The following is a 26,470-nucleotide window of genomic DNA, read 5'->3' as shown; positions in this document are numbered from 1 at the left end:
CCTGCTCTGCCTCTTTCTGCCCTGCCCTTTTTTCCATCCATGCACCCAGCCCAGCTCAGGCCTCATGCTCTCTCACCTGGACCATGGCCCCAGCCTTCTCCCCACCTCCTGCCTCCAGCCTCACTCCATTATTATTCATCCTCTGTACAGGCTCAGAAGGTCTCTTTCCCACCCAGAGTTGATTCTGCCCCTTCCCTGATCACAGCACTTTCTTGGGCACTTGGCAGTAGAGTTCAAGCTGGTGTTCAAAACCCTTAATGGGCTCTTGTCTGCCTATCTTTTTTCTCACAACTCTAAAGCCTCAAATCCTTCCCTGGCTTTTTTTTTTTTTTTTTTTTAAATCCAAGCAACATGGTGCTGCCTATGGCTTTCTACACACAGAGGTGCTTTCCAACCACCTGGTCTTCACACACTTTTATCCCTCTGCCTGGGACACCCTCTCCCACCTCTGTTTACTATAACCAACCTTACCCATCTTCCAAGACTAAATGCAGATGTCACCTATTTGGGAAGAAATCTCTAACCTCCCAGGCTGGGTTAGGTGCTTTTCCTGAGCTCTCACAGAGCCTGTAGCTACCTCTATCACTGTCCTGCCTGGCTCAAAGCTCTCCCAAGGAAGCCTCTACAGTGCTGAAACTGTTCTATATCTTGACCCGGGTTTTGGTTTCATGGATGTTTACATGTGCAGTAATTTATCCAGCTGATACTTGATTTGTCCATTTATCATTGTATGTAAGTTATACCTCAATTACAAAGTAAATAACCAAAAACAAGTAATTAAATGTCCCCCAAACTCCCATCATCCTCAGGAGAAAAATCAGTGCTCCTCAGCCTGGCATTGGAGGGTCTATTTTTCTGTCTTCTAAGGTCTAGCCATGGCAAATAGATGATCACTAAGTGTTTGCTGAATGAACAAATGGCACACCGTTTCCTGCTGGCCGTTGGTGACATCTATGTGTGTGCCTGGCTCACATCTTGTTCTCCCTCTTTCTGCCAAGAGAGATGCTCTCCGAGTTGCCCTTTCAGCTAGGGGTGGTCATGCCAAACAGTTCTGGCCGATGAGAGTCTGCTGCTGGCTCTGGGAAGGCTATTGCTTTTCTTTATAAAAAGGAAGAGATGTGTCCCCTTCTCCCTGCAGATATGACGTATGAAGCTACAACACCTGCCACCTCCTGAGCACAGGGGGAGGGCCAAGAGAGTCACAGAGAATCACAGCACGCTGGTCCCGGTGCTATGCAGACTGAGCTGTGGGTCCACAACTGCCCTCCTCCAGACTTGTTTTGTGAGGGAAATATAACTCCTAGTGCTTAATCCATTACTGGTTGTGTTTTGCTATTGCTAAGAAATGTAGTTGTCAACGTTAAAAAAACAAGAGACTTCACATAAAAACCCAATACAGGACTGTGGACCCTGCAGCACTGTATCTAGGGTCCCGGCAATGGGATAATCCCAAATCACAGTGGCACACCCACGGGATTAACAGTAAAAAGAGCCCCTGTTAAATCACTGAACTAGACGCCGCTCTGAGGCGGCAGGATGCGTGCCTCACACTGGAGGCGGCTGGAGGTAGCAGAGCTGGAGGTGGGGCCAGGTGGGGGTCGGGGACTGGCCCAGCAGCCGGACCGAGAGCAGCAGCAGCAGTAGCAGTAGCAGCAGCAGCAGCAGGCCCAGGACTGGCGCCAGGATCAGCGGGTGCCGAGTGACTCTGTGGGGAGGCAGCACAGTGCTTGGGGGGCCCAGGGGAGCCCATGGTATCCCGGAAGTGCCCTGTCTGACCATCACCCTCCTTCTGGAGACGCCTTGGGGTGCACCTGAGCTGCTGGGGGTGCAGGGGGCGCAGGCAGAGGTGGCCCCAGACTGGCCTCCTGACTGGGACCAGCTCCTTCACCACCGGCACCAGGGCTTGCTGCAGCTCCGGCTCTGAGGGCCTGCTGGGGGGAAAGGAAAGCAGGGCGATGGTGCTGGACTTTTTCTCTGCCCCCAAGTCTGCCCCCAGGCCCTTGGGTCCCTCTACCTCTCAGGAGGGCTTCCTGGGATGTCTCCAGGGTGTGAGTCTCCCAGAGGGATGGGGAGATCCACCTGGAAGGACAAAGGAGACAAACTTGAGACACCGGGTCCTGGATTGGGAGCGGTGCTAGGTTCAGCCCACTGGACAGAAGCGACCACATGGAAGGGGGTGGGACACAGTGATTCAGTGCGTGAGCCTCCCGGAGACGCACTGCTGCGTTGAGCCCCCAGCTCTGCCAGTTTCCTGCTATGTGTCCCTTGGCACGTCCCCCCATCTCTCCAGGCCCCACTTTCTCCATGTGCTGGATGGGGATGATGACGGCACCCACCTCACAGGGCTGAAGTGGAGAATGAATGAGTGAATGTGGGCAAAAACCAAAAAATCAGGAGGCAGGCTCAGAACAGTGCCTGGCAGACAGTGAGCGTACAATAACTGCGTGAGCTACTCAACATTATTATTTCCATCTTCTATCTGATTCTGGAAGTATACAGGCTCCCTGAGGGCAGAAACTCCATATTCTTGAGGAGCCCAGCCCTGGGCTGGGCCTAGTCCACCGTGGATACTGTTTTTTGGTTTTTTTTTTTGCGGTATGCGGGCCTCTCACTGTTGTGGTCTCTCCCGTAGTGAAGCACAGGCTCCGGACGCGCAGGCTCAGCGGCCATGGCTCACGGGCCCAGCCGCTCCGCGGCATGTGGGATCCTCCCGGACCGGGGCACGAACCCGTGTCCCCTGCATCGGCAGGCGGACCCTCAACCACTGCGCCACCAGGGAAGCCCCCATGTATACTCTTTGGGTCCATCTTCCTGCCCTGTGCCAGGCCCAGCAGGCACTTTAAGATTAAAGCCCCCAATACTCCTCCTGACTCACTTTCCCACCTCATCCCCCGTGTCTTTCTGAAAGGGCATCCCCTCTGCAGATCTCAGGCTTTCCCACCCATGCCTTTGCTCTGTGGATGATGATATGGTAATAACAATACAATAATAAATAAAGAGTTCCAGGAACACCAACCCCAGCCACTATCTTCACCACTGTCGCCTCCTGTGTGTCTGCTCTGTGCCAGGCACTTTACTACCTGATCCTTAACACTTATCCTCACCCTGAGAGCTGGGTAAAGATTGCTGTCACACTAGCCACGAGGAAACTGAGGTGAGGCCCCAGTCTCCATGGAAGGGAGCGTGGTGTGGTGGGAAAGAAGTGGGCTTGGGGTCAGGCTGCTCAGAGAGACCATGTTGGACGGTGTGGGCCCTGAAGGGTCCCAGGTGCCTGGAACGGAGGCTGGCACACCTTCAGGGCTCACGGTTCTTATCTGAGGACTGCAGGCTTCTGACCTCGCCAAATTTCCTTCCCTCTCTTCCCTTGCCTAAGAATCAGGATTGTCACCTGCCACTTTGAGAAGCAAAGGAGCTGGTGTGGGTGGTGCCGGGCAGGGCAGCTGTGACAGGTGCGGTGCCCCAAAGGCGTTCTGGGCTGGCCAGGGAGGGCCCGGCCCTTCCTGAGTGTGGGCGCTTGTGCCTGTGCATTTTTGCAACCCGGGGGTGTAGCCACGTCTGTGGTGTAGCGGCTGCGGCCCTGTATGTGTGCTTGGGGGGTCCCCTGGGAACATTCTGGCCGCCCACTGGCCTGCAGCCTCCCTCTACAGCACCGTCTCCTCTCATTAGCTGCAGCGAGGGCATCGTTATCTCTTGGCCTGCTTGTGGGTGTGGGCAGGGGCTGGGGAGGAGCTGTGACTACAGCAGCCTCATCTGAGGGCCTGCAGTGGATGGTGCAGGGGACTGCGTACCATGACCGGGATCTCTGCTTCCTCTTCTTCCTCTCTCCTGGGTAACCTGGGGTGACAAGAAAGTCGCTGCAAGCATCTGTCTCCCCTGCCTGGTTCCCATTCGCCCGCTGTGTGGCAGAACCTTTAAAGGAGGGCTCTTAACATGGATGGGCACCGTGGAGAGACCTGGAGGATATCCTGGAGTTTGCCAACAAGCAAACTGTTGCGAGTAGGTCTCAGCATCTGTATTTTTTCAAGGGAATTTTCACCAAATTCTCCAGAGTATGTGACTCCTACAGGGTCAGGGGCCTCTCCACCTCATTGGCTTTCTCAGCTGCTACTTTCCCAGCTGATCCCCCAGTTGATCAGAGGCTTCTGGTTCTCTCACACCCAAAACACCAGAGACTCAGATCTCTCCGGGACCCCACCCCCTGGCCCAGCTTCCTGCCTGGTGGGTTGGGCCATTTTCAGTCAGTCTCGGTCTTACTGGGTCTTGAGAACTGGGACTCCAGCTCAGACTTCCTTGACTCCAGAACCCAGCTGTGTGGGCCCTGCCCCCATCCCAAATCATTTCTCTTAAGTGTGCAAGCTCCAGCCTCTGCGCCTCCTATGGTCACAGCTGTCTGAGCCCCTGAAATGCCTCTCTGGGGACTCAGGCCTCAAGCTGGCCAGCCCTGACGTCCCTTGGAGACCCAGAGGTCCACAACACCTGCCAACCACCTTCGCTGGGGATCAGGGATCCAGCCTTCCAGCCTTAGCTACCAGCTTCAGGCCCAACACCCTCAGGATACAGCTGTTTCCTCAACTCCCATCCAATCCAGGCTCGTGGGCCCCAGCGTCTGCCCCAGTCAGACACACAGCTGTCTGATCCTCTGGGACTTCTATTCGGGGACCCCCAGCCCCTCTCTCAAGGTCCAAGCTCTCGCCCCTGGTCACGTCTAGGGGTCACAGGATTCACCACTTCCCTCACTCCCAGCTTCCCAATCTGTGGATCATGCTGCCCCTACCCACCGCACCCTGCTCGGATGTCCAGCCCCTACGCCAGCCCTTGTCTACGCCGCTGCTCAGCCCCCTCTTCCATTCCCTGGTGACGCTGGGGGAGGTCACAGCTCCAGGGCCCCCATCCTGCCCAATCTCAGCTTTCCCAGACAAGTCCAATTAGAGGCCGCGGCAGGCAGCCTCATTAGTTGCCGCAGCCGGGAGCCTGCAAGAGGGGAGGGGGAACAGAGAGGCACCGCAGGAAGGCAGAGGCCCCATGGAGGAGGGTGGGCCCAGACATCTAGTGCTTTCTCTATCCTCCGAGGCTGCACATGAGCCTCGTAACAGTCGGTAACAATCACAGGGCAGGGGTTCACTCCACCCCATCACAAAGTAACCGAGCTGGGATCTGAACCCAGGCTGTCTGATTCCAGAGCCCCTGATGATCTCCCAACTGTCTGGCTGCTCTCCTGGGGCACAGTCTTGGTCTCATTCATCCCATAGTTCCCTGGAGGCCTTGGGAGAGGTGTGTTCAGTGACAGTGACTTAGTGACTGAGCTGTCCCATCTGCCTGACAACTGTCTTCTTGTCTAAGGGCCTCCTATACGAATACCACTCCTAAAGGATCCCAAGCAGGGCCTCCTCCAAAAGTATTTCCCCCCAGGTGGGGTTGGGTGCTGGATGGGTCCTTCTGGAACGATCAGGGTCTGAGGGCAGGGCTGGGTCTCACTCATCCTGGTCTGCAGGCCCAGGGTGGCCTCAGCATGAATGAACGAGGGAATGAGTGATGCACTCCCTCGGGGCTCTTCCAGGCCTTGTACTCTAGCCATCTGAGAGTTGGCGTCAGCTAGAGGCGTCAGCTAGAGGCAGAGGGATGGCTCAGGGAGGACCAATCTTCTTACCACATTGATCGCTCCTTCCTTCCTTCATGAGGGTATGCAGGCTCTGCCTGGAAGTTTCTCTGTGGGAAAGAAAAGCTTAGGTCTCCCAGGCTGCAACACCTGCCAAGAATTCACCACCTGCTTCTAAGCCCTGCCCTCCTCTTGGGCCCCACTTGAGAGTGGCTCTAGCATCCCTCCAGGAGCAGAAGCCAGAAGCAGGACAGTTGTTCCAGCAAGCCCCTTTCTCCTTCAGGACCCAGGAGTTCAGGACCCCTGCGCCTCTCACACTCATCTGGGCCCCAAAGAGGCTCAACGTTTCCCTTCCAACACTCTTCTCCTCCCAAGTTCCCAGTCTTGGGGACCCAGGTCCCCCTCCATTTTCTCTGGAGACATCCATCCTTGCCTGTGGTCTCAACCACCAACTCGACACTTTTATAAGTACATCCCTGAGCTCCAGCCTTGTGCACCCACTGCCCCGAGAAGCACCCCCCTATCCCTCAGGGTGCTTACCTCACAGGGTGGCAAGCTAAGTTCAGCGTCTTTCTGTCTACTCCCTTCCCGGAATCCAGCGCCCTCAACCTCGCTGTCAGCAGGTCGGCAGCTCTGTCTCCCTGCCCCTTTTTCTCTATCCCAAGGCCCTGGTCTGGCTCAACCTTCACCCTCTACCTCTGGATCACTTTCCCAGCCTCCTCCCTGGCCTCCCAGGCTCTCAGCCTCCAGTCAGTCCCCATGTGGCCCCAGAGGGGTCTTTCTACATCCAGAGGTGACCTGCCCCTCCCTACCCTCAGCCTTCCTGTGGCTTGATGGAGAAAAGCACAACCTCTCAGCTTCATTGACAGGGAATTCCTTTCATTATCCAGCCAGACCTCATCTCTCATTAGTCACCCCCACTGCCCTCTGCTCCACAAACATGTTATGTGGTTTCACGCTCTCACATCCTTGCATTTACTGTTCCCACTGCCTGGAAGACCTCTCCTTTATCACACCACTTAACTTCTTTCTTTCTTCAAAATAAACTCGTGTCAGTTTCCCTGTGATATCTCCTTCGGTCGCCTACCCAACATGGAAACTCTCTTCTCGAGGCTCCCACAGGGCCCACCGCCCACGTCTAGCACATGGATCATCCTGCATTGGGATGGCCTGATTGCATGATCTCTACCAGGCCTTGAGCGCTGGAGAAGCCAGGCCCTGAATGACTCCGCTCTGTATCCCCAGGAGCCAGCGCAGGCAGCACCCGGAGGCCCGGGTCAGCCTTCCCCTCCAGGAGGCAACGGACCACTCTCAGCAGAAGCTCGCTCTAATTTACACTTCCCCTGAGGAGCGTGGCTCCGCCCCCCACAAGCTGTGTGATCGCCCTCTGAGCCTCAGTTTCCCATGAGTAACAGGATGAGGGATGAGGGTGCCTAAACCTCGCAGAAGCAGTGGGAGAGGTCAGTGAGGAATCCCACAGGAGCGCTGGTGTCAAAGAGAAACAGAAGCTTCTCTCAACTCAGGGAAAAAGTGAACAGAGAAACGAGTTTGTCTTTTAAGGATGATGAACAGCTTTGAAGCAGTATAATTTTCAAGACAATACAGCGTTGTTTACAGAGCTGTTAGCAATATTTCCTTAAAAAAAAGGAATTCTTCTGGCACTAACAGCTTAAAATCTCACTTTTCAGCTGTGAACACTGAAGATGAGTTGTCTTCGTTGTTTCAAACAACGTTTGAAATATTGTTCAGGTAATTACGGAAGTCATAAAACAATGGCTATTGTTGAATTCAAGATTACGTAGAGGGCTTGTTAAGTTTTTCTTAAAGGTGACATATTCAAAAGGTAAATGCTTACTGTACCTTTATGGTGTCAAGAAGAACAATTCACTTACTCCCTTCCCACTGTAGTCCCATTTTAAATAAGGTGATTCCTGACAGTGTATTTGAAATAAGGACAACCACTAGCATGCAATTTGTGTGTTTGCTTTGTTCACTTTTGTCTTCCACACCAGCAGGCCAGTCCCTAGAGGGCAGGGGTGGTGTCCTGTCTGGCTGGGGGCTCCTTGGCCAGCAGCCAGCAGGCCCTCAGTCAACATCTGTCTATGAGATGGGGAACAGTGAAGGCACATGGTGTCCCAGGCCCCTTTCCCGGCCCCTGGATCCAGTGGTCTCAGAGTCCCTCCTGTGCTCACCTGCCCCCCAGTTGGGGCTTCAGGTGGAAACTCAGCTTCCTCATTGGTCTCATTGATGACCTCCTCCCACTGCCACACGCCACACAAAGGGTTGGAGAGATCGGCGGCTGCCACTTCCTGTTTCTGGGAGAGAAGAAGTTGTTTCTGAGGCCATGGAGAGTCAGATTAAGGCAGAAGACAGGTCAGAGGTGGGATGGAGATGGGCTGAGGCGTGAGGATGGGAGATGGCAAGAAGGTGGTGTGAGAGGTTGGGCTGGGGAGTCGGTGGGGGCAGCACCCGGCAGGGGTTTGGTGCTCAGACCAAGGACTGGGTTAGGGATGAAGTTAAGGACTGAGATGGTCCTGGGGGAACTGGGGTGGTGTGAGAGGGCTGGGTCAGAGTTGCCGCTGGCGGTGGGTTAGGGTGTTCTGGGGGTGTCAGGCCCACCTGCCGAATGGCCTGGATCTCCACACCCAGCGATGGTCGTGGCAGCTTGGTCCAGTCCACTCTCCTCACCTGAGCCCCTTCGGGTAGCCTGGCCACACAGTCAGGACGGGGAAAGCTGCCTCCATGCCTGCCCACCACCTGTCCGTCAGCCTATGCTGGGGTTGCTGCCCTGCCCACCTTGGGGCTGGAGGCCAGGGGTCCCTGTCCTGGGGCTCCCCTCCTGCCTCCTCCACCCCTGCCATTCCACTCACTCATCCAGCCCCTCATGGGTCTGACTCAGCTGCTCCTCCAGGTGTGAAATTTCCAGCTTCAGTTCCTGCAAAGGACAAAGTGGGGGACCCCTGGGTCTCCATTTTTCCCCACCCCCCCATGCCTGGGCTCCTCTTCCAAGGTCAGTTCCACTCCTGTGACTTCTTTGGGCTCCTCCAGACACATATTGCCAAGGGAGAAGGGGAAGAAACAGTGACAGAAACTTAGGAAGCCAAAGAGAGGCAAAGAGTAACAGGAACCCAGAAGGTAACCTATCAGTCAGGAAAATTAAGAAAAGGAAGGCAGAGATAAAACACATGGAAAAACGAGAGACACAGAAACAGATTCACAGAGAGGCAAGAGACACATGGGGTGCAAGAGACTCTGAAGACAAGGTATAGAGAGAGGAGTCGCCTCAGGAGACAGAGGGACTAGATCCAGAGAGAGGCCGAGACAAGAATCTAAACAAGCCCGGCAGAGATACAGAAATAGGAGGAGGGGAGATGTGGTGAGAAGTCACCCACAGAGAATGAAAGTGGATGGGAGGGATTTCCCTGGTGGTATAGTGGTTAAGAATCTGCCTTCCAATGCAGGGGACGTGGGTTCGATTCCTCATTGGGGAACTAAGATCCCACCTGCCTTGGGGCAACTAAGTCCGCGCGCCACAGCTACTGAGCCTGCGCGCTCTGGAGCCCGCACACCACAACTAGAGAGAAGCCTGCGTGCCGCAACTAGAGAAGCCCGTGCGCTGCAACAGAGACCCCGTGTGCTGCAACTAAGACCCAACATAGCCAAATAAATAAATAAATATTTAAAAAAAAAAAAGGAATGTGGATAGGAGATGGAGATAGAGAGAGAGAAAGGAAGGAACAGAGGAAAAGTGAAAAGGCAGAGAGAGACAGAAAGGGAGAGAGACACACAGTCAAACAGTAGCGATGGAAGAAACAAGACGTGGAGACTTGGAAAAAGATCAACAGAGACAGAAGCAGGCAGCAAATCCCAGAGATGGCAAAAGAGAAGTGGGGAGAGTGGGGCCAGGCCAGTGGGTTACCTGGATTGTAGTTCTGTACTCCTCCAAGGTCTTGGCTAGACTCTCCGCGTGGCGAGTGCGCTGGGAAAGCCCAAAGCTCACTGAGACTGGGCCCAGCCCTCCAAAGACACTGAGGCTGGGTGTTGCGGGGACAGGCGGGGTGGGCTTGGGGGAAGAGCTAGGGCCTGAGGGAGAGCACCAGTTTCCCGGGAACCACTCTGATCTCTCCTGGCTAATTATCCAAGGATTACAGCCAAGCAGGACTTCCCTTTGCAGACTTGGGGCAGGAGACACACAGAAGGCAAATGTTTTCCCCCAGCCCCCTCACCTCGGAGAGGATGGCGTCTCGCTGGCAAATGAGGCGTTCACACTCGTAGAGCTGCCGCTGCCAAGGAAGGAGCCCGTCCATCTGTCTGGCCTGCCCTTCCTGGCCTGCCCACTCTCCCGAGCCCCTCTCCTCAACCTCCATCCATGTCTCTGGACATCAGCTACACCGAGAGGGGTTTCAGCTGAGTTGCCCACTGGCCCTGGGAACCTGACGGCTTGACTGAAGTCCCTGATCTCACCAGACCACGGGGGCTGAAACTGGTGATTGTAAAAATGGCCTCGGGGTGGTAGGAAGTTGTCAAGGTGCTAGGGACGGGTGGCACCTTCAAAGCCTCTTTCTCCGTGGCCAGCTCCTCACTCCTCCTTTTCACTCCATCCTGCTCGGCCAGCAGCTTCTCGTTCTGAAAGAAGGGACCCTGGTCACATTCACTTCAGCAAACGGCCATGTTAATATTCATGGCTGACATTTGCTGAGCACTTGATGTGCCTTGGGCCTCATGCTCAGCACTGTCTATGTTTTAGCCCATTTAATCCTTCTAACCATCCTATGGGATCTCAGCTTTGATTTGCGGATGAAAAATCAAAATAGAGCTGCAAAAATGGAGATAAGATAGGATGCACGGGGTGGCTGTGAGGATTAAATGAGCTAATTATTATTGCTAATAGTTACTGAACACCTTGCCAGTGTTAGCTTATTTCTTATGCCCTATTTTAAAGATAAAGATGGGAATTCCCTGGCAGTCCATGGTGAAGACTCCACACTCTCACTGCTGAGGGCCTGGGTTCAATCCCTGGTTGGGGAGCTAAGATCCCACAAGCTGCGGGGCACAGCCCCCCTCAAAAATACCAGTATGATGAACCCCCATTATCCATCACCCAATTTCAATAATCATATACATTCTCCCCATTTATTTCTTCTATATTTTTCAAATTTTTTTGTTTTGTTTTGTTTAACCAGAGTATTTTAAAGTAAACCCCAGGCATCATATTATTTCACCTGTAACTACTCCAGCATTTGTATTTTCTACTTGAGGACTTTTCCTCTAGTAAAACCACAATACAGTGATCACTCTTAACAAAATTATTCATAATTCCTTAATATCATTGCACACCCAGTGCTCTTTTTTGGTTTCGGTTGTCGCACAAATGTCTTTTCACGTTTAGCTTCTTTGAATGAGGATCCAAACAAGGTCCACCATGGCTTTTGGTTGAAACCTCCCATTTCTTTTCATCTGACAGTGATCCCCAGCCTCCCCAGTCCTGGCATTTTTTCAGGTCCTTCATTTGTAGAAGAAACCAGGTCATTTGTCCTGTAGAATTGGTGTGTTTGGATTTGCTTTACTGTGTTCTTGTTCCCTGTGCAGGATATTTACCATGCTCCTCCCCCCTCATTATTTCCTATAAACTGATGTGTAGGTCCAGGGCCTTGTCCAGACTCCTGTTTAATTTTTGGAAGGAAGATTTCATGGATACTGCTATATGCGTTATACTGTGCCTTTCAGGAAGAATGTAAAGTCTGGCTGTCCCAATTATTAATTTTTACACTGTAATCATCCCCAGTTTTACAGAAGAAATTAAGGATTGGCGTGGCTAAGAAACTTGGCCAAGGTCACGTGGAGAGTAAGTGGACTCAAACCCAAATCTGATTCCAAATCCTGCACTTTTGTTGTTGTTGTTCTGCAGTACACGGGCCTCTCACTGTTGTGGCCTCTTCCGTTGCGGAGCACAGGCTCCAGACGCGCAGGCTCAGCGGCCATGGCTCATGGGCCCAGCCGCTCCACAGCATGTGGGATCTTCCCGGACCGGGGCATGAACCTGCGTCCCCTGCATTGGCAGGTGGACTCGCAACCACTGTGCCACCAGGGAAGCCCGAATCCTGCACTTTTAACTCCCAGACTCCTCTGAGCCAGTTGCAGCCCTGGATGAGAATGGGGAACGAGCTTCGTCCCTCACCTCAAGTTGCTCATCACTGGAGGTGGAGACTGACACAGAAGCAGATGATAATACATGAGGTGGGCCTAGGGCCCTGGGCCTTGTGGGAGCCCAGGCTTTGCAAGGAGGATGTACTGGGTCTGAGTCCTCAAGGGTAAAGAGAGTTATCTGCGAAAACAAGGGGGCTGGGAGAGGGCAGCCCACGCCAGCCACAAAATGGGATTTGAGAATAAAACAGACCAAATTCCAGTCTAGAGCTTCCAGGCACCAAAAACCTAGCAAGTTGCACTGAGTTTTGACATGAGGCAGTCACTGGGGAAAGCATTTCAGGAGCACGGAGGCAGTTGACTTACCCTTGGCCACATCCCTCCTCCTTGCGCCCCTAGGGATACCAAGGTCAGCTCCCCGCCTCACTCCAGCCTGGCTCAGCTCCAAGTCCTCCATCAGCCGCCTTCTCCCCCTCTCAGGCTCAGCGGGCCTGGGCTGCCAGGTGAAGGGCAGAGGAAGGACGGGCCAGGAATGCTGTGTCAACATCTGTCCACCTGGTCGGGATTTACAGGCTGGATCCTGGGCCACTCGGCAGGGAACCTGGTTACTCAGCCGCTCCTGCCTCCTTCTGCAGTAACCTGAGCCCTGCTCTGTACGTTCTGGTAGGAAAGCTGAGTGTCCCTTACTCCAGCATTATTCTACTGTAACTTGAGAACTTGATCTATAGATGGTCTGTAGGCAGCTGCTGAGAAGGGAAAGGTGGGGGAAGGGAACCAAGAATAGCTTGTTTATCAAGCGCCTAGGATGTCCCAGGCGCTGCTCAAGGCACTTGACCTGGCACAGGCCTTCTGGGCCAGGAGGAGGCAGAGACTGCCGGCTGCCATTCACCCTGCTTCTTCCCTCTCCTACTTTCCTTGGGGGTCCACTATCCACGCGGGCAGGTGGGTCCCAGCCGCAGCTCTGGAGGTGAATCAAGATGGAAATCTCAGCAGATTCAGGACAGATACCCGGCTGGTTAGCTAACCCAGCAGCCATTCTCACCCCCTCTCACTCGTTTGCCTCCCACTCCAGAGGCTGAGGAAGGTCAGATATTATCCCAGCCTCTCGTCATGTAATCCAGTGAGCTGTGAGAGGAGTCTGCTGGTGCGGGGGTGGAGTGGAGGTGCTCCTGGAAAAATGTTTCCTTCTTATGAAGAGAGAGAGCCGTGAGAGGAGCATTTGTCCCTCTTTGTCCTGCTTTGAGTGAGAACGTGAGGTCTGGAGCTGTTGTAGCCATCCGTGATCCCGAGGCCACGGGCAGACAAACAAGTCAAAAAGCTGCCAAACCAGCCCAGAACCTTCAAAACCTCTTGTTAAGTTAATTAGTGTCCTTCAGACTGAAGCCACCGGTTCTTTGGTGCTTTCTTCTTCCGAGCTGAAAGTATCCCAGACCTATCGGTGGCTGTGTTATCCATGTCAGGGAGTGGTTCGGCTATAATCATTTGATGTCACTTTAGCCAATGAGATATGAGAGGGAGGTCCTGTCATGGGGCTTCAGGGAAAGTTTCTTCTTGTTCTTTTTTTTTCTTTCTTTTTTTTTTTTTTTTTGCGGTACGCGGGCCTCTCTCTGTTGTGGCCTCACCCGTTGCGGAGCACAGGCTCCGGACGCGCAGGCTCAGCGGCCATGGCTCACGGGCCCAGCCGCTCCGCGGCATGTGGGATCTTCCCGGACCGGGGCACGAACCCGTGTCCCCTGCATCAGCAGGCGGACTCTCAACAACTGCGCCACCAGGGAAGCCCTCTTCTTGTTCTTAAAAAGAGATGTTTTGGGGGAGAGGGTGGGATGAATTGGGAGATTGGGATTGACATATATACACTAATAGGTATAAAATAGAGAACCAATGAGAACCTGCTGTATAGCACAGGGAACTCTACGGCACTTTGCTGTACGGTAGAAACCAACACAACGTTGTAAAACAACTATACCCCCAATAAAAGAGATGTTCTAGAAGAAACAGTCACATCCTGTCTGCACCCCATGCTTCACACCATGGCAGCCATCCTGCAGCGAGATTCCCATTGTCCCGACAGAGGGAATTTTCATGGAAGAGCCAGGGAATGATAGTGGAAAATTTTTTGGTTTACGTGTAAAAGCCATAATACAGACATAGGACAGAGATGTGGGAGGATCAGGCAGAATGAGTATTACTGCCTGGACTGGGCAGAGATCTTCAGCGCTGGAGGAGGAGTTCAGGAAGAGTCAAAGAAGAGAACAACAGAGTGAAAATGGGCCCTGAGGCCAGTCCCAAGTCCCAGGTTAGACGGCTGGACAGGATGGATGCAGTTGAACCACAGAACCTCTGGAACATCTGGGAATCTGAGAGAGGTGTTTCCCAGCTCAGTCTGTGAAGCAGCAAGGTGTGTGAAAAATAGAACAGAGATGGCTGTGTGAGGAGCTAAGGCACAGAAGGCCCAGTGAGGCCCCTATAGACACAAAGTCACAGGAAAGCAGCTAAACCTCCTCTGTGCCCCTAAAAGGGTGTGGAGGAACCCCAGTGGCATTTGTGGGTTGTCGGGTTCCGACGAGGGATACCACCAGCAGATGCAGTGAGGACAGTACATCCAGAGACCAGAAGGCAATGCCAGCCCCCCAGTGGATGCCAGCGTGCAGTGGTGACTAAGGCTAAGGACCAGATGGGACAACGAACATCAGTCTGTGACCAGCAGAGAGAACAGACATTGACTGAGGAGCACTGAGATGCTGCATGGATCTCCAGCAACTTAGATGCCACCTTCCGTGTGGGCTTTATTTCCACCTAAAAGGAGTAGGTGGACCCAGAATTTTAACTAAGACGATGTTTTCTGTCTCAGAATGGGGCTTGAGTCAGCCCTGAGGCTGGACTGGGCCTCTTCATGCTATGTGTTAGGCTCTGGGCTAAAAGTGGCCATTTAATCCCCACAGCAATCCTGACGAACAGATACCCTTCCTCCTGTTCTTAGAGAATAAAACTATGGCTCGGAAAGGGCACGTCACATACCTAAAGGCTGTCTGTTGTGTAAGTGGCAGAGATGGGATTTGTTTTTTTTCTTTTTGGTCGTGCTGTGCAGCATGTAGGATCTTAGTTCCCCAGCCAGGGATCGAACCCGTGTCCCCTGCAGTGGAAGCTCAGAGTCCTAACCACTGGACTGCCAGGGGATTCCCAGAGACGGGATTTGAATCAGGGCTGACGTTAAGGCCTGTGATCTTTCCACCATAAAAAATATGAACAACACTAGCTATCTTCTAGTGAGCTCTTTCCATGTGTCCTGCCTTGTACCTAGCATCCTCTTGTTTAAATCTCACACAATCCAACCAGGGAGATTCCATTATTTTTCCCTTTCTCGCAGGTGAGGGCACTGAGGCACAGAGAAGGGCAGACTGGCCCATGCTTATGTAGGCAGCCTCACGTAACCGGGAGTCCGCCCCATGCCCCACCCTCTTACCGACTGTGGCAGTCCTCACATGCAGCCATGTGACCTTCAGGGACTTCACACATTAGGATTGGGCTTCTGAGGTCTCCCTCACCAGACTGAAGGGTGTTTGTTGCAGGCGGCTGGGGGTGTTTGGGGCAGCAGTGGGTAGGGCAGGGAGATCCTGAGGACTGGGGAAGGGGTAGGGGTGGGCACTGGGCCTCAGCTCACCTCCTCCTGCAGACTCTCTATCTCAGCCACCAGCTGCTGCTGCTCCTTTTCCTGACCGAGCCCAGAGAGAGAACAAAGCTGCCTTTTCAGGCCTCCTTGCCCCCAGATTGCCCTTTTTCCACCCCTGGGCACACAACTTGGGCCTGGGTCACTGAAGAGCAGGGCTGGGGGAATGCGTCTGGGGAGCCCTGCTGACTGCTGCTGTCCCCTTTGTCATGAGAGGGACGGCAAGTAGATCTGGATCCAAAGTCTGGGGAGCAGGGCCTGGACTGAGGGAGGAAGCCCGGGAGACCTCTGCCCTTTCCCACTCCATAGTCAGTCTCTGTTGCTCAGACTCCAAGATAGTAGGAAGAAGAGTGCACCTTTGTGCCCCTTGCCAGAAACCCACCGTCTGACGGGCTTGGGCCAGAAGGCCGCGATTCTGTTCCTCCAGGCTCTTGGCCAGAGTCTTCAGGTCCTCCAGTTCCTCATCCAAGGCCTTGGCAAACTGCAGAGCCTGTTGGGTACTGAGTGGGGGCAGGGGCAGGTGGGCCACATGGGAGAGAGGAAGACAGAGATCACAGATGTAGATCCACTCAGAGCAACAGAGAAATCCCAGACAGAGACCCAGAGGAAAAAGGAGGGAAAGAGACTGAGTGTGGGGGACAGAAACCCAGTTTCTACCTAAAATACTAAGAAAGTGGCAGTGAGCCTGTGCCTGTGGGCAGGTGGGACACGGGGGTGTGCAGGAGGGTGGGCGGGGCCGGGCCCACCTGCGGAGGCGCTTGCGCAAAGCCAAAATTTCCTCCCCAAGGTGCAGGGAACCCTCCTCGGCTGTCTCCACACTGCGCTGCAGTTTGGCGTTCTCCCCAGCCAGCCGGCGGTTGCTGAGCTCCAAGTCCTCCAGGCTGCTCAGCAGGTCAGCTGTGGCGGGCCTGGGGACAGGGAAGGTCCAGGGTCACTGCCCACAGCCCTGGCCTCCTTTCCCCAGGTCGGGGTAGGTGTTGGTGTCGGGGAGATGCGGCTCTTCTAGAGAAAGAGAAATAGGAGACTGCCCCACTCTCCCTGCGCTATTAGCACAGCCTGTGTCCCTCACCCACTTCCCGAAGGACCCCAAGCCTTAGGCCAGGCCCTGGGCCCTAGGCAGGCTGGAGGGCATGGGCAGGGGGAGGGCAGGGAGGGGCTGAGGATAGGTACAACTCAGGTCTGGGGTCTTCGCCTCCGAAGCTCTCCAGGTTGGCTGGATCCTCAGCTTCTGAGCATCCTGGAGGGAGACAGACAGAGGGTGGTGGGCTCCCAGGTGGCCTGAGATGTTGGATTGCTCCAGGATTCCGGCCTTGGTCTTCCTTTGGCCTCCATCCTCAGATTCACTCTGGGTGATCCCATCTGCTCCTGGGGTTGCAATTATACACACCATCCAGAAAGCCTCTTGCTCATGGGTACCTTGAGCTCAGACTGGATCTCCCCATAGCCCCCAACCACCCTACATTCATCATGCCCAACATTGGGCAGCACCTCAACTGCCCCAAACTTGTCTGTCCTCCCAGTTCTCCCACTCACCCACCCAGCCCCTGGGCTGTCCTGGCTCCCTCACTCCTCCTGCCTCAGGCCTCACCTTCTCCCCCTGGATCCTCACCACAGCCTCCTCCCTGGACTCCTGGCCTCCAGCCTCTCCTCCCCTCTCCTGCCCCTTCCCTGCTCACAGCCCGGTTGGAGGAGGTTCCAGAGAATAACAAGAAAGCTATATTTTTTGACTTTTGTTTTGTTTTTATAAGCCTGGAGAAATAGAACATGAACACTTTTTTATGGAGCACCTCCTGTGCGTGAAGACTTTGGGGTAGAATGGTGAGCAAACCAGCCAACCAAACAGCAGGGCAGGTAATGAGTCAGATAATCAGATTTCTGCAGGGGAGGACTGCAGGTCTGTGCTGAGGGAGCTGGAAAGAAAGGGACCTTAGCCTGCAGCATCCCAGGCCTTCCCCACCAGGGCTTCCCTATCAGGTGTGAAGGATTAGAGAAGACACGGAAAGTTTAGGCTGAGAAACAGCCTGAGCTGAGGCCAGGCCGGAGCGGGGCAGTGCCAGCAACAAGACCAGAGGGACCTTGAATGCAGGGACTAGAGTACAGGGAGGGGCCAGCTTGATGATGGTGATGGAGATGATGATGAGAGGTAGGAGGGGCCTCTGTAACAGGGCTGGTGTTAGGAGGAGTTAGAAAGAACCCGTGAGGAAAAAAACAAATAAACCCCAAAGCTCAGGGCAGCTGGGAGGCAGTCATGTCATGGAGGCATCTAGAAAGCCAAACTCGCAGCTCCAGGTTAGAGCAAAGGTCTCTGGAGTCCTGCCCCATCCCCTGCTCTGCCCCTGGGTGGGAAGTTCCCCACACTGTCTGACCCTGGGCCTGCCTGCTTCATTCTATATATAACAATCTCACCAGATGGCAGTTGCTGGGAGGTCAGGGTTCCCTCAAAGGCGGTCTCCTCTTCCAGCTCTAATCCCCTGTATCAAAGGGATGAGGCTTAGAGCTCCCTGCAACAACCTGCCCACTCCTGACCAGCCACTGGCAGGGGGATTGCGGGTGGTGGGAGGGGACAGGTCAGGTGAGAGTGAGCACCGTGGGGAGGAAGGTGAGGCCAGATGGCAAGCGCCCGGGGCCAGATGGAAAAGCAGGAGGGGCAAGGACTGGGTTTGGAGGAGGGATAGGGACAGGCCTCTGTCAGCCCCTTAACAATCACCCTTCTCCTCCTTCCAGCCCATTTTATTTCTGCCCCCAGACTCCCTCTGCCTCCCAACTTCAGGCACTTTGTCCTCAGAACCCCCTCCCAACCCCATCTCTACTTTTCTCTCCTCCTCAGCTTCCTTCCAACTACAGCAGGTCGCTGTGCCCAAAGGGTGCTGGCTACAGTAAGCAGGTATGAGGTTAGATCTTAGGAAGGGTTTCCTGGGGGAGGGGGGAGGTGCGGGGACCCACCCATCCCGCTGACAGGCAGCAATCCAGTCCCGCATGATGACCAGGAAGGTGTCCAAGTCCACAGTGGCCTGAGGGCCCTCGCCATTGGGGTCCAGGCTGCAGGCCAGTGTTTGGAGGCGTGCATCCTGGGGACCCCGTCCCGTCACAGCCTCCAGGTAGGCTAGTACATGGGTCACAGCCACAGTGCCTGGGGATAAAGCAGGCTGTGAGGGAGTCGGGCAGGTGAGGGGTGGGGGATGGGGACAGGCAATGGCTTTGAAGTGGGACCACTGGCTGGGCTGGTGGCACCCCAGCACCATGGCCCTTGGGCAATGGGGCCCAGTCATCCCCACCGCAGAAGGTGGACTGAAGAGAACCAGCTGTGCCCCACCAGGTCCACAGTGGCTGCCCTTCCTCCCTCTCCCAGGCCCCAAAGCCCCACCCTCCTCTGTTAAGGTTCCCCAAGTTTCCTCCCCTCACTGTCCTTGTCCTGAAAGGCCTCCATCCCCTTATCCATTTCCTTCCGGAAGCTTCCCACAATCATCCACTTCACCCTAGCCCATCCCTCTCGCTATGGCTCCCCAGTTCCCAGCCGCCCATCTCCATCCCTCATAATTCCTTGATTCTCTGACCTGTCCTCTGGGGGTCACAAGCTTCAAACGTGGAGTTGAGTATTTGTTCCTCTAAGCTGAGCGGTGTCCCCAGGCTCCCCTCCTCTGGCTGGTCCGAGAGGTACACTGAGGAGACAAGAGTGCCAGCCCACCTATGAGGAGGGGGGACGATGAAGAGCAAAGAGGGGTGACCCCAGGTCCTGGCTCCTGCAGAGGGAAAGGAATTCATTTCAAGCTGCCTGGAGTTTGGGCTGGTGGGGAACCGCAGGAAGCTTTGGGTGGCAGCCACAATGTGAGGGTCTTTGAGTCACCTCCCCCATCCCCTGACCTGGGAATGTGGGCCCCATCTTTCAGGCCAGGAAGTGCCCCTGCTGTTGAATCCTTTGTGTTCAGTTGGCTCAGGAGCCCAGATACTGAACAAATACTCTGAGTACAGCCTTTCCTCCTCTCTTCCCCTGCTTCCCAGGCTCGGCTCAGAGGGGGCTAAGGGTGGAGGAGGGCAAAGAAGAGAGGATTCTGGGAGAAGCCGAGGGTGAAGGTGGGCCCAGGAGCCAGGAACAATCCAATATCGCGCGGGCAGCCTGGATCGATCACTCCCGGCAGCATCTCCGGTCTCCCAGCCTGCCTCGGGGCTGGGTCTCTCTCCTTCCCACATCCCTGAGGCTGGCGACATCAGTGCCCACGGCCTGGGGCCTGAAACGAAGGGGGATGGGGCAATCCAGGCAGGGTGGGTGGGGAGCAGTTAGGAGCTCAGAGTCCAGCTTCATGACTGTGAGCAAGTCTTTTCTCCTTTTGGAGCCTCAGTTTCCCCACCGGTAAAATGGGTGGGTAGAGTGATCTCCCCTCCCCAGGGATGGGAGGGCTAGGTCTATGTATTTGAAGAGCACCCCCTCTCCCCTGCCTCTGCACAATGTGAATATCCTGGGGTCTGTTTGTCCACTGCTGTATCCACACATAACAGGTACTCAACAAATGCTCCAAGATATAGAAGGAGCCTATATATTCTCTACCCCAGGACCCACTGGGCCAGCCCAGCCTCTTTCCCAGGGCTGGAAGTGACCTATGAGGCTCCCTGCCCTGACCCTGGACAGCTGGGTATAGCAGAGGGCCAAGCACAGGCTGCAAGGTCTGACAGACTCAGGGGGCAATCTGGGCAAGGGACTCAGGCTCTTGGAGCCTCAGTTTCTTCCTCCGGAAAATGGGTGGGGGGGTGGTTACTTCGCTCCTGGAGAAGAGATGAGATAAAATCTGGAAAGGTCCTGGCAGAGGGCCTGGCACATGGTGGGAGCTCAGTAATAAAACTGAACATGTATTCAGCCTTTAATAGGAGCCAGGCCCCTTCTGAGCATCTTACACCAACCATGGTGGCTGCTATTATTAGCCTCACTTTAAAGATAAGGATACTTAGAGACGGGCAAGTTAGAAACTTGCCCAAGGTCACATGTTCAACATATGAGTGCCCTTTCTCATCCCCCTGATTCTTCAAGGGTTCTTTGTAGTGAGCTAAAATTTGTCCCCTTGGGTTTGAACTCATGCTTCTAGGGAAGGGGAGTGGAAATGTATAGTTAGGGGAGACACCTCCTCTCACTGTGCCCCCATGTTATGGAGGAGGACCCTGAGGCCCAGTGAGGTCACCCAGGACTGGCTGGCTCCAGATGTCGTGGGATCGGAGGATCTGCATGTATCTACAGTGCAGATGTGACACTCTGCCTCCCGGGGCCCCTCAGGAAGATGTCACTCTGCTTCTCTCCTGTCTTCTTTCCTTCATTTCCTTCCTCAGTGTCTCTACCTCTGTCTCTGTCCTGTCCCTTTTCTAGTTTTTTCTCTCTGGCTCTTTCTCCCCATCCTCCTCCCCATCTCTCTGTCCCCTGAGTCCTGCCTGCCTGTCTCCATGTCCACCGCTCCCATTTTCTTCCCTGTCTCTGTGCTTCTTTCCCCACAACTCAGCGACTCTCCGTTCCCTGAGCCTTCTCTCTCCCTCCTTGCCTTCCTCGGTCTCCATCCCTTCTGGGTGTGTTCCTCCCTTTCCTTCGGGAGCCTCCCAAAGCTGGCTCAGCCCTTGGCCATGGTTCCTCGGTGGCCGCACGCCCTCTGCTGGTGCAGACGAAGTTTAGATGTTTAGATGTTGGTCCCTCGGTCAGCCTGCCCTCACTTCCCGAACCCCGGTGTCTGCCTCCTACCTTCTTATCTGGAGAGCCTCCTGAGGCCAGAGTCCAGGCCTGCTAGGAGCCTCTAAGAAAGGGGTCTTGCCTCTCCTCTAGGATGGCAGTCTCCCTCGGGCTCTCTCACTTAATAGATGAGTTTCAGGAAGGGCAACCCAGCATCTTCCTCCCGAAGCCGCTTTCACACCCATTTGGTCTGCATCCATCCAATTATTCAAGGACTTAGCAACTGGGTTCCTATTACATGTCAGGCATTGCTCCAGTGCAGCGTGACCAACAGGGCAGCCGCTGGCCACAGTGGTTCTTGAGACCTGAACTGTGGTGAGTGTAAATTGAGGTGCTCTATTAGTGTAAAGTACACACCAGATTTTGAAGACTTAGTATGAAAAAAAAGAGAATGACTCCAACACATTTTTATATTGTTGTATGCTGAAAGGATACTGTTTTGGATATATGGGGTTAAATAAAATCTATTATTGCCATTCATTTTGTCTGTTTCTTTTTTTTTCTTTCAATGTGGCTACTAACAAAATTTTAAATTACATATATGGCTCGCACATTGACCAGCGCAGCTCTAGGGACTGGGAATACCAGAGTGAATAAAACCGAGGCTGCCCTGTGGAGCTCATGTTCTAGTGGGGGAGACAGAGTCTAAACAGACAGACAAATAGATGTCAGTGCTATGAAGAGAAGTAAAGCAGGAAAGGGGAGAGAGTGCGACAGGGCAGCTGCTTTACAGAAAGCAGAGATCTGAATGAAGTGAGGGTAGCCTGTGGGTCACTGGAGAGGGTGCTCCAGGCAGGGGGCACAGCGCATGCAGAGGCTTCTACTCTCCCAGTCTGGCCTCCCCAGAGCAAATGAAATAAGGTGTCCAGGCAGGTGGGCACACAGCAGGCACTTCATCAAGGATCCCTCCCTACCGCCCACCCTGCCTTGAGGTGGAGGCTCAGCCACCCCAGGCCACCTCTCCCAAGTCCCCGAGTCACAGCCTGGTGTCCCATCCACCCACTCCTCCCTCTTCATCCTCCCACGGGACAAACAGGGATGCAGCCACCTACCTTCGGCAGCAGGGCCACCCGCCTGGCTCTCTGGCAGGTCCATGGGCCACCCCCGCTGCTCTGCAGCTGCTGGCGAAGCTAACAGCTCCCCCACATCACCGGGAGGGACCGAAAAGGGACCAGCTTCTTCAAGAGATCCTGGAAGGACAAACAGGGGAATGGCCTCCTCAGACCAGCCACCCGTGGATGAAGACCTGCCCTGCCCCACCTGTGCGCCAGGCCGCTCTGGATTCTCAGAACCAGTTTGCCTACCCCTGCCTGGACCAGTGCAGCTCCCACTCAGACCTGTTTTATGGACTGGAGGTGTGAGCTGGGAAAATGGGGGGCCCAAGGAGTGGGCGGCAGAGATCAAAGGGGGTAGGGTCACTCCTTCCTGCCATCCCTCCTCCTCGCAGTTTGTCAAGTTCCCCAGCCCTGTCCCTCCTGCCCAGTGACTCTCCCCTGACCCCTCCTCTCCTTCCCTATGGCCGCTGGTCAGGCCTCAGCCTCTCCCCCTGGGCCCTTGACCCAGCTTCCTGACTCCAGTCTCCCGCCCCAATCCATCCTCACAGGGCCCCAGAGCTACCCGCCCCTCCCCTGCTCAATGTCCTTCCACAGCGCCCAAGCACCCCGTGGACAAAGCCTAGACCTTGGACTTGATATCGAAGGCCCTTCATGGCCTGATCCCACCTGTCTCCCTGACCCCAAATCCCACTTGCTGCTCCAGCAACTCTGAACTGTGTGCTGTTCCCCAAACTGAGCCAGTTCTTCCCACCTCCAGGTCTCTGCCTGGGACATCCTCTTCACTGGCCCTTCCTGTCTCAGCTCCCATGTCCCCTCCTCTGGAAAACGTTTCCGAAAGAGGGGCTGTCCCTGGGTTCTCACACCACCCTGGGCTACTGACATTCTTGCCCTATCAGCTTGTATTTGGAACTGCTGGCTTCGCCTGTGAGTTTGATCCCCACCTCTCTCCTGCTCCCAGCCCTCCCATGGCTCCCTAGTGCCCTCAGTTGGAACCCCCCAGCAGGCGGCCCGGGGCACCGAGGCCATGGGATCCAGGCCGCAGTGAACTGACACCAGAGGGCCCCACACCATGAAAGTGATCCCCATGGGGATGGGAACCTGGCGGGGTGTCCTGGCACCACTGGGCGCACATCAGGAAAAGTGCCCTCAGGGCTAAGTCCAGCCCCTCAGGCTGGTGCAGCACAGAGCGGTCCCTGAAACTCCCGGCTTCTTCTTGCCACTTTTCTCTCCACTGGCCGACCTCCAGGTCCCTCACGGCCCATATAGGGACTCAGCATCTTCCCACGGTCCTCCCAGGCCCAGGCTCCCAGCTCCTCTGGGGAGCCTTCCTTGAGTGCCTAGAGCAGTTAGGGACTCCCTCCTTTGTGCCCTGACAGTGCCCTGTCCTGCTTCCATCATACCCAGGTTGACCATACGACTTACTGTCCCAACTCCAGGACACTTTCAAGAGTGAAAGGGGAGCTACGAATAATGACAACAGACAATGGTGCCCATATAAGGCTGAACTGGGCACACTGGGGCACACGATCAACATACGGTCACCTGGGGCCTGTCTGTCCTCACCCCACCCACTCAGCCCCCCTTTTCCTCACCAAGTACTCCCCACGCCCTGCTCTCCCTGGTGCCAGACGGGGTCCACAGCTGTGGAGTGCACACTTCCTGGTGGCTTTTAGAAGGTCCTAGAAAAAGGGGTCTTTCAAGAGAGACCCTTCCAGAGTGTGGACCAGGCTGGGGGGTGCAGAAGGGGGGTGACGGCTGTGGGGCCTGAATGGGGAAGGGTCCCTGCGAGCGAGGGTGCTGACAGGCCCTGGGAGCCTCTGACAGGGCTTGGGGGACACACTCCTGGTGAGGGACCGAGGGAGGCTCTGGTGGACCTCAGGGGTCTTTGACGGGGAGATTCTAGCAGGAGGAGGACCCAAGCAAGCATTGTGGGGATTTCAAGGGGGTCTCTGACTGGATTTCTGGGGAGTCTCCGGATTTCGGGGGAGGGCGTCTCTAACACGATTTTGGAGGGGAATCTGACAGGATTTTTGGTTTCTGCGGACCTCTGGCAGGACTTGGGGGGAGGGTTCTGATAGGAGTTGGGAGGAGCGAAACAGGGTTTGGGGGGGTGTCTCTGACAGGCTCTGAGGGAGAAGTCTGACAGAATTTCTAGAAGATTCTGACAGGATTTCAGGGGTCATCTACAAGATTTCCTGGGGGGGTTCCTTTCAGTATTTCTGAGGGGATCTGGTCAGGATTTCAAAAAGACTTTTAACAAGCCTTAGAAGGCCCTGATATTGGGGACTCTCCCCTAGGATTTGGGGGCTCTGCCAGGATTTCAGGAGGGGCTCTGACCCGGCTGGTCCGGGGAACCTCGCCACGGCCAGGGCGCACCTGAGGCCACGTCCCAGTCTAGGGACACAGCTGAGGGCCACGAACGACAAACAAACGGCACCTGGGTCGTTGAGGAGAGACGCCTGCGCTGACCCCGCCCGGAAAAGCAAAGGCGGCGGGGTGGGACCGAGAGCGCGCGCGGCGTCTCAGAGCTCCTCCCCCGACGCAGGCGCACGCGGGGGCCAGGCGTGCGCGGGTGTAGTCGGTTACCTGTAAGGCCGCGCATGCGTAGGGCTGCCGGGGCGCGCGACCAGGCTCGTGAAGGGGGCGCATGCGTATTGGCCGAGCGGGCGAAGGGTGAAGGGACTACAGCTGCCGGGAGAGGGCGGCGGAGGCTGCGTCACGTGCGCTGGAATCTTCTCTACGCCCTCAAGCCTAGGTGAAATGGGCCCAAGCAAGGGAGCGTTGGCCTGAGGGACCCCTGGTCCATCCCCCACTTCTTATCAGTCAGCAAGCCGTCTCCCTTTTGCCCTCTGTTCCGTGCCAGGTTGCCGGTCACCGTCACAATGATGCCCTGCCCTGTCCTGCCTCACCACTCTCATGCCTTTTTGTGGCTCCAGTCACCATGTATTGATAGGTCCCCGAAAGATTCTTTCCCAAACCGTTTTATTCATTCCTTTTAGGAGAGAGTGGAGGAAAAATAGCCTCAGCTTTTCTGGCTAGAGCGAGGAAGAGAATTATATCCCAAATTGACTCCTAAGGAGGGGCATTAGGGGTAAAAGATGTCCCACGCATTCGGCCTCTTTGCTAGCCTAGACACAGAAAAGGAATGATTTTGCATTCTTCCGTTCATCCCATCCTTATTCATTCAAGTGTTACTTCCTCAGAGAGGCTTTCCTCTGACACACTGCCTGTAATTCAGACCCCCCATCTCTCTACTTACTCTTTTTTATTGGTCCTCGTGGCACGTCTCGCCACGTGACATATTCTATATTTGTGTACTGTCTTTGTCACCCCCCACTGGAATGTGAGCTCTGAGCAGTAGGAGGCTGTTTGGGGACTAGAACATGGCTGGCCCAGTGTGGGCGCTCAAAATTTTTCGTTGAGTGAATGAATGAAGGGACAGAATCCGTGCCTGGTAACTACTGGTCAGTGTTAGAGTGATGATAAGGCTGGAGTCAGACATTCTTGGGTTTGAATTTTGGCTCCATCACTTCCTACCTGTAACCTTGGCACAATGGCTTACCCTCTCTGAGCCTCAGTTTTCCTCCCAGAAATGGAGATAATTGCTTCTTAGGTCACCTTGAGGACTTAAGGTGGTAATCCTTGTTAATTGATAGTTATTATTTTGGCTATTAGGTGGCAGCTTGTTATAAGACCTGGGAAAGAACCTGTTTGACAGGTGATGTGGTGAATGGTTAACAGTGTGAGATAGGGAATCAGACAAACCTAGTGCCATTGCTCTGTGACTTTGGCAAGTGATTTCACCTCTCTGAACCTCAGCTTCTTCCCTAAAATGGGAACAAGTAATATCCACCCTATGGGGTCTTATGAGAGTTCAATAAGAATGTTTGCCTAGGGTTTTCTTAGCCCTGGCTGGTAAGTGTTGGACATCGTTAACTTTATTAGTATAATTTCATTCTTTCATTTTATTCCTTCAGTATTTCTTGTTTTTTTTCCTTTTTTTGAGGAAAATAATTCTGTAAAACCTAAAATAATTTAAAAACCATTTTATAGTGTAGTTATACATAAAGTGCTAAATCTTAAGTTATGCCTCAGTTAAATTTTTATAGAGTAATACGTTAATGAAACCATCCATATAAAAAAAGAGTATTGCCTGCAGCCCAGAAATCTTCACACTTCCTCTTAATCATTACCCTCCAAAGGTAACCACCTTGAATTATGGCCTCTTTTGCTCAGCGTTATATTTATAGAATTCATCATGTAGCAGTAGGTCATTTATTTCACTGCTGTGTAATATTTCATTGTAC

At 54.4% G+C, this 26,470-nt stretch overlaps 1 protein-coding gene across 4 annotated transcripts; it reads right to left on the bottom strand.

Moving 5' to 3' along the window:
• Positions 1–706: 706 nt before the first annotated feature.
• On the bottom strand, positions 707–24,877 carry KASH5 (KASH domain containing 5). Of its 4 annotated transcripts, none has more exons than XM_073796140.1 (20): positions 24,750–24,877; positions 22,161–22,298; positions 18,962–19,066; positions 18,351–18,537; positions 17,814–17,878; positions 16,578–16,644; positions 16,154–16,315; positions 15,790–15,907; positions 15,402–15,452; positions 10,145–10,222; positions 9,823–9,879; positions 9,516–9,575; positions 8,467–8,531; positions 8,216–8,303; positions 7,789–7,911; positions 5,648–5,706; positions 3,789–3,834; positions 2,015–2,079; positions 1,812–1,931; positions 707–1,705 (listed from the first exon to the last, which is right to left on the bottom strand). In XM_073796140.1, the coding sequence occupies exons 1-20, from the start codon at positions 24,763–24,765 to the stop codon at positions 1,546–1,548; spliced, it is 1,830 nt and encodes a 609-aa protein (XP_073652241.1). In that variant the 5' UTR covers positions 24,766–24,877; the 3' UTR covers positions 707–1,545. The 4 variants fall into 4 exon arrangements, with proteins under 4 accessions (XP_073652241.1, XP_073652240.1, XP_073652238.1 ...); XM_073796139.1 differs by having other exon boundaries at positions 1,812–1,928; XM_073796137.1 differs by having other exon boundaries at positions 707–1,931; positions 8,216–8,342; positions 10,061–10,222.
• Positions 24,878–26,470: the final 1,593 nt, after the last annotated feature.

The sequence above is a fragment of the Tursiops truncatus genome, chromosome 19 (genome assembly GCF_011762595.2).
Source record: "Tursiops truncatus isolate mTurTru1 chromosome 19, mTurTru1.mat.Y, whole genome shotgun sequence".
NCBI classification, from domain to species: Eukaryota; Metazoa; Chordata; class Mammalia; order Artiodactyla; family Delphinidae; genus Tursiops; species Tursiops truncatus.
The sequence above is the reverse complement of the archived record's forward strand: the minus strand, read 5'-3'. Positions and strand labels throughout refer to the sequence as shown.

Bases quoted from the DNA above. Each gene is read 5' to 3' on its own strand.
- KASH5 (XM_073796137.1), bottom strand. The intron at 15,453-15,789 runs GTGGGTTTCTGG...GGGCTCGGTCAG, and splicing joins TGGCCCAAGCCCGTCAGACG to GAAAAGGAGCAGCAGCAGCT. The intron at 1,932-2,014 runs GTAGAGGGACCC...CTTTCCCCCCAG, and splicing joins CCAGGAAGCCCTCCTGAGAG to CAGGCCCTCAGAGCCGGAGC.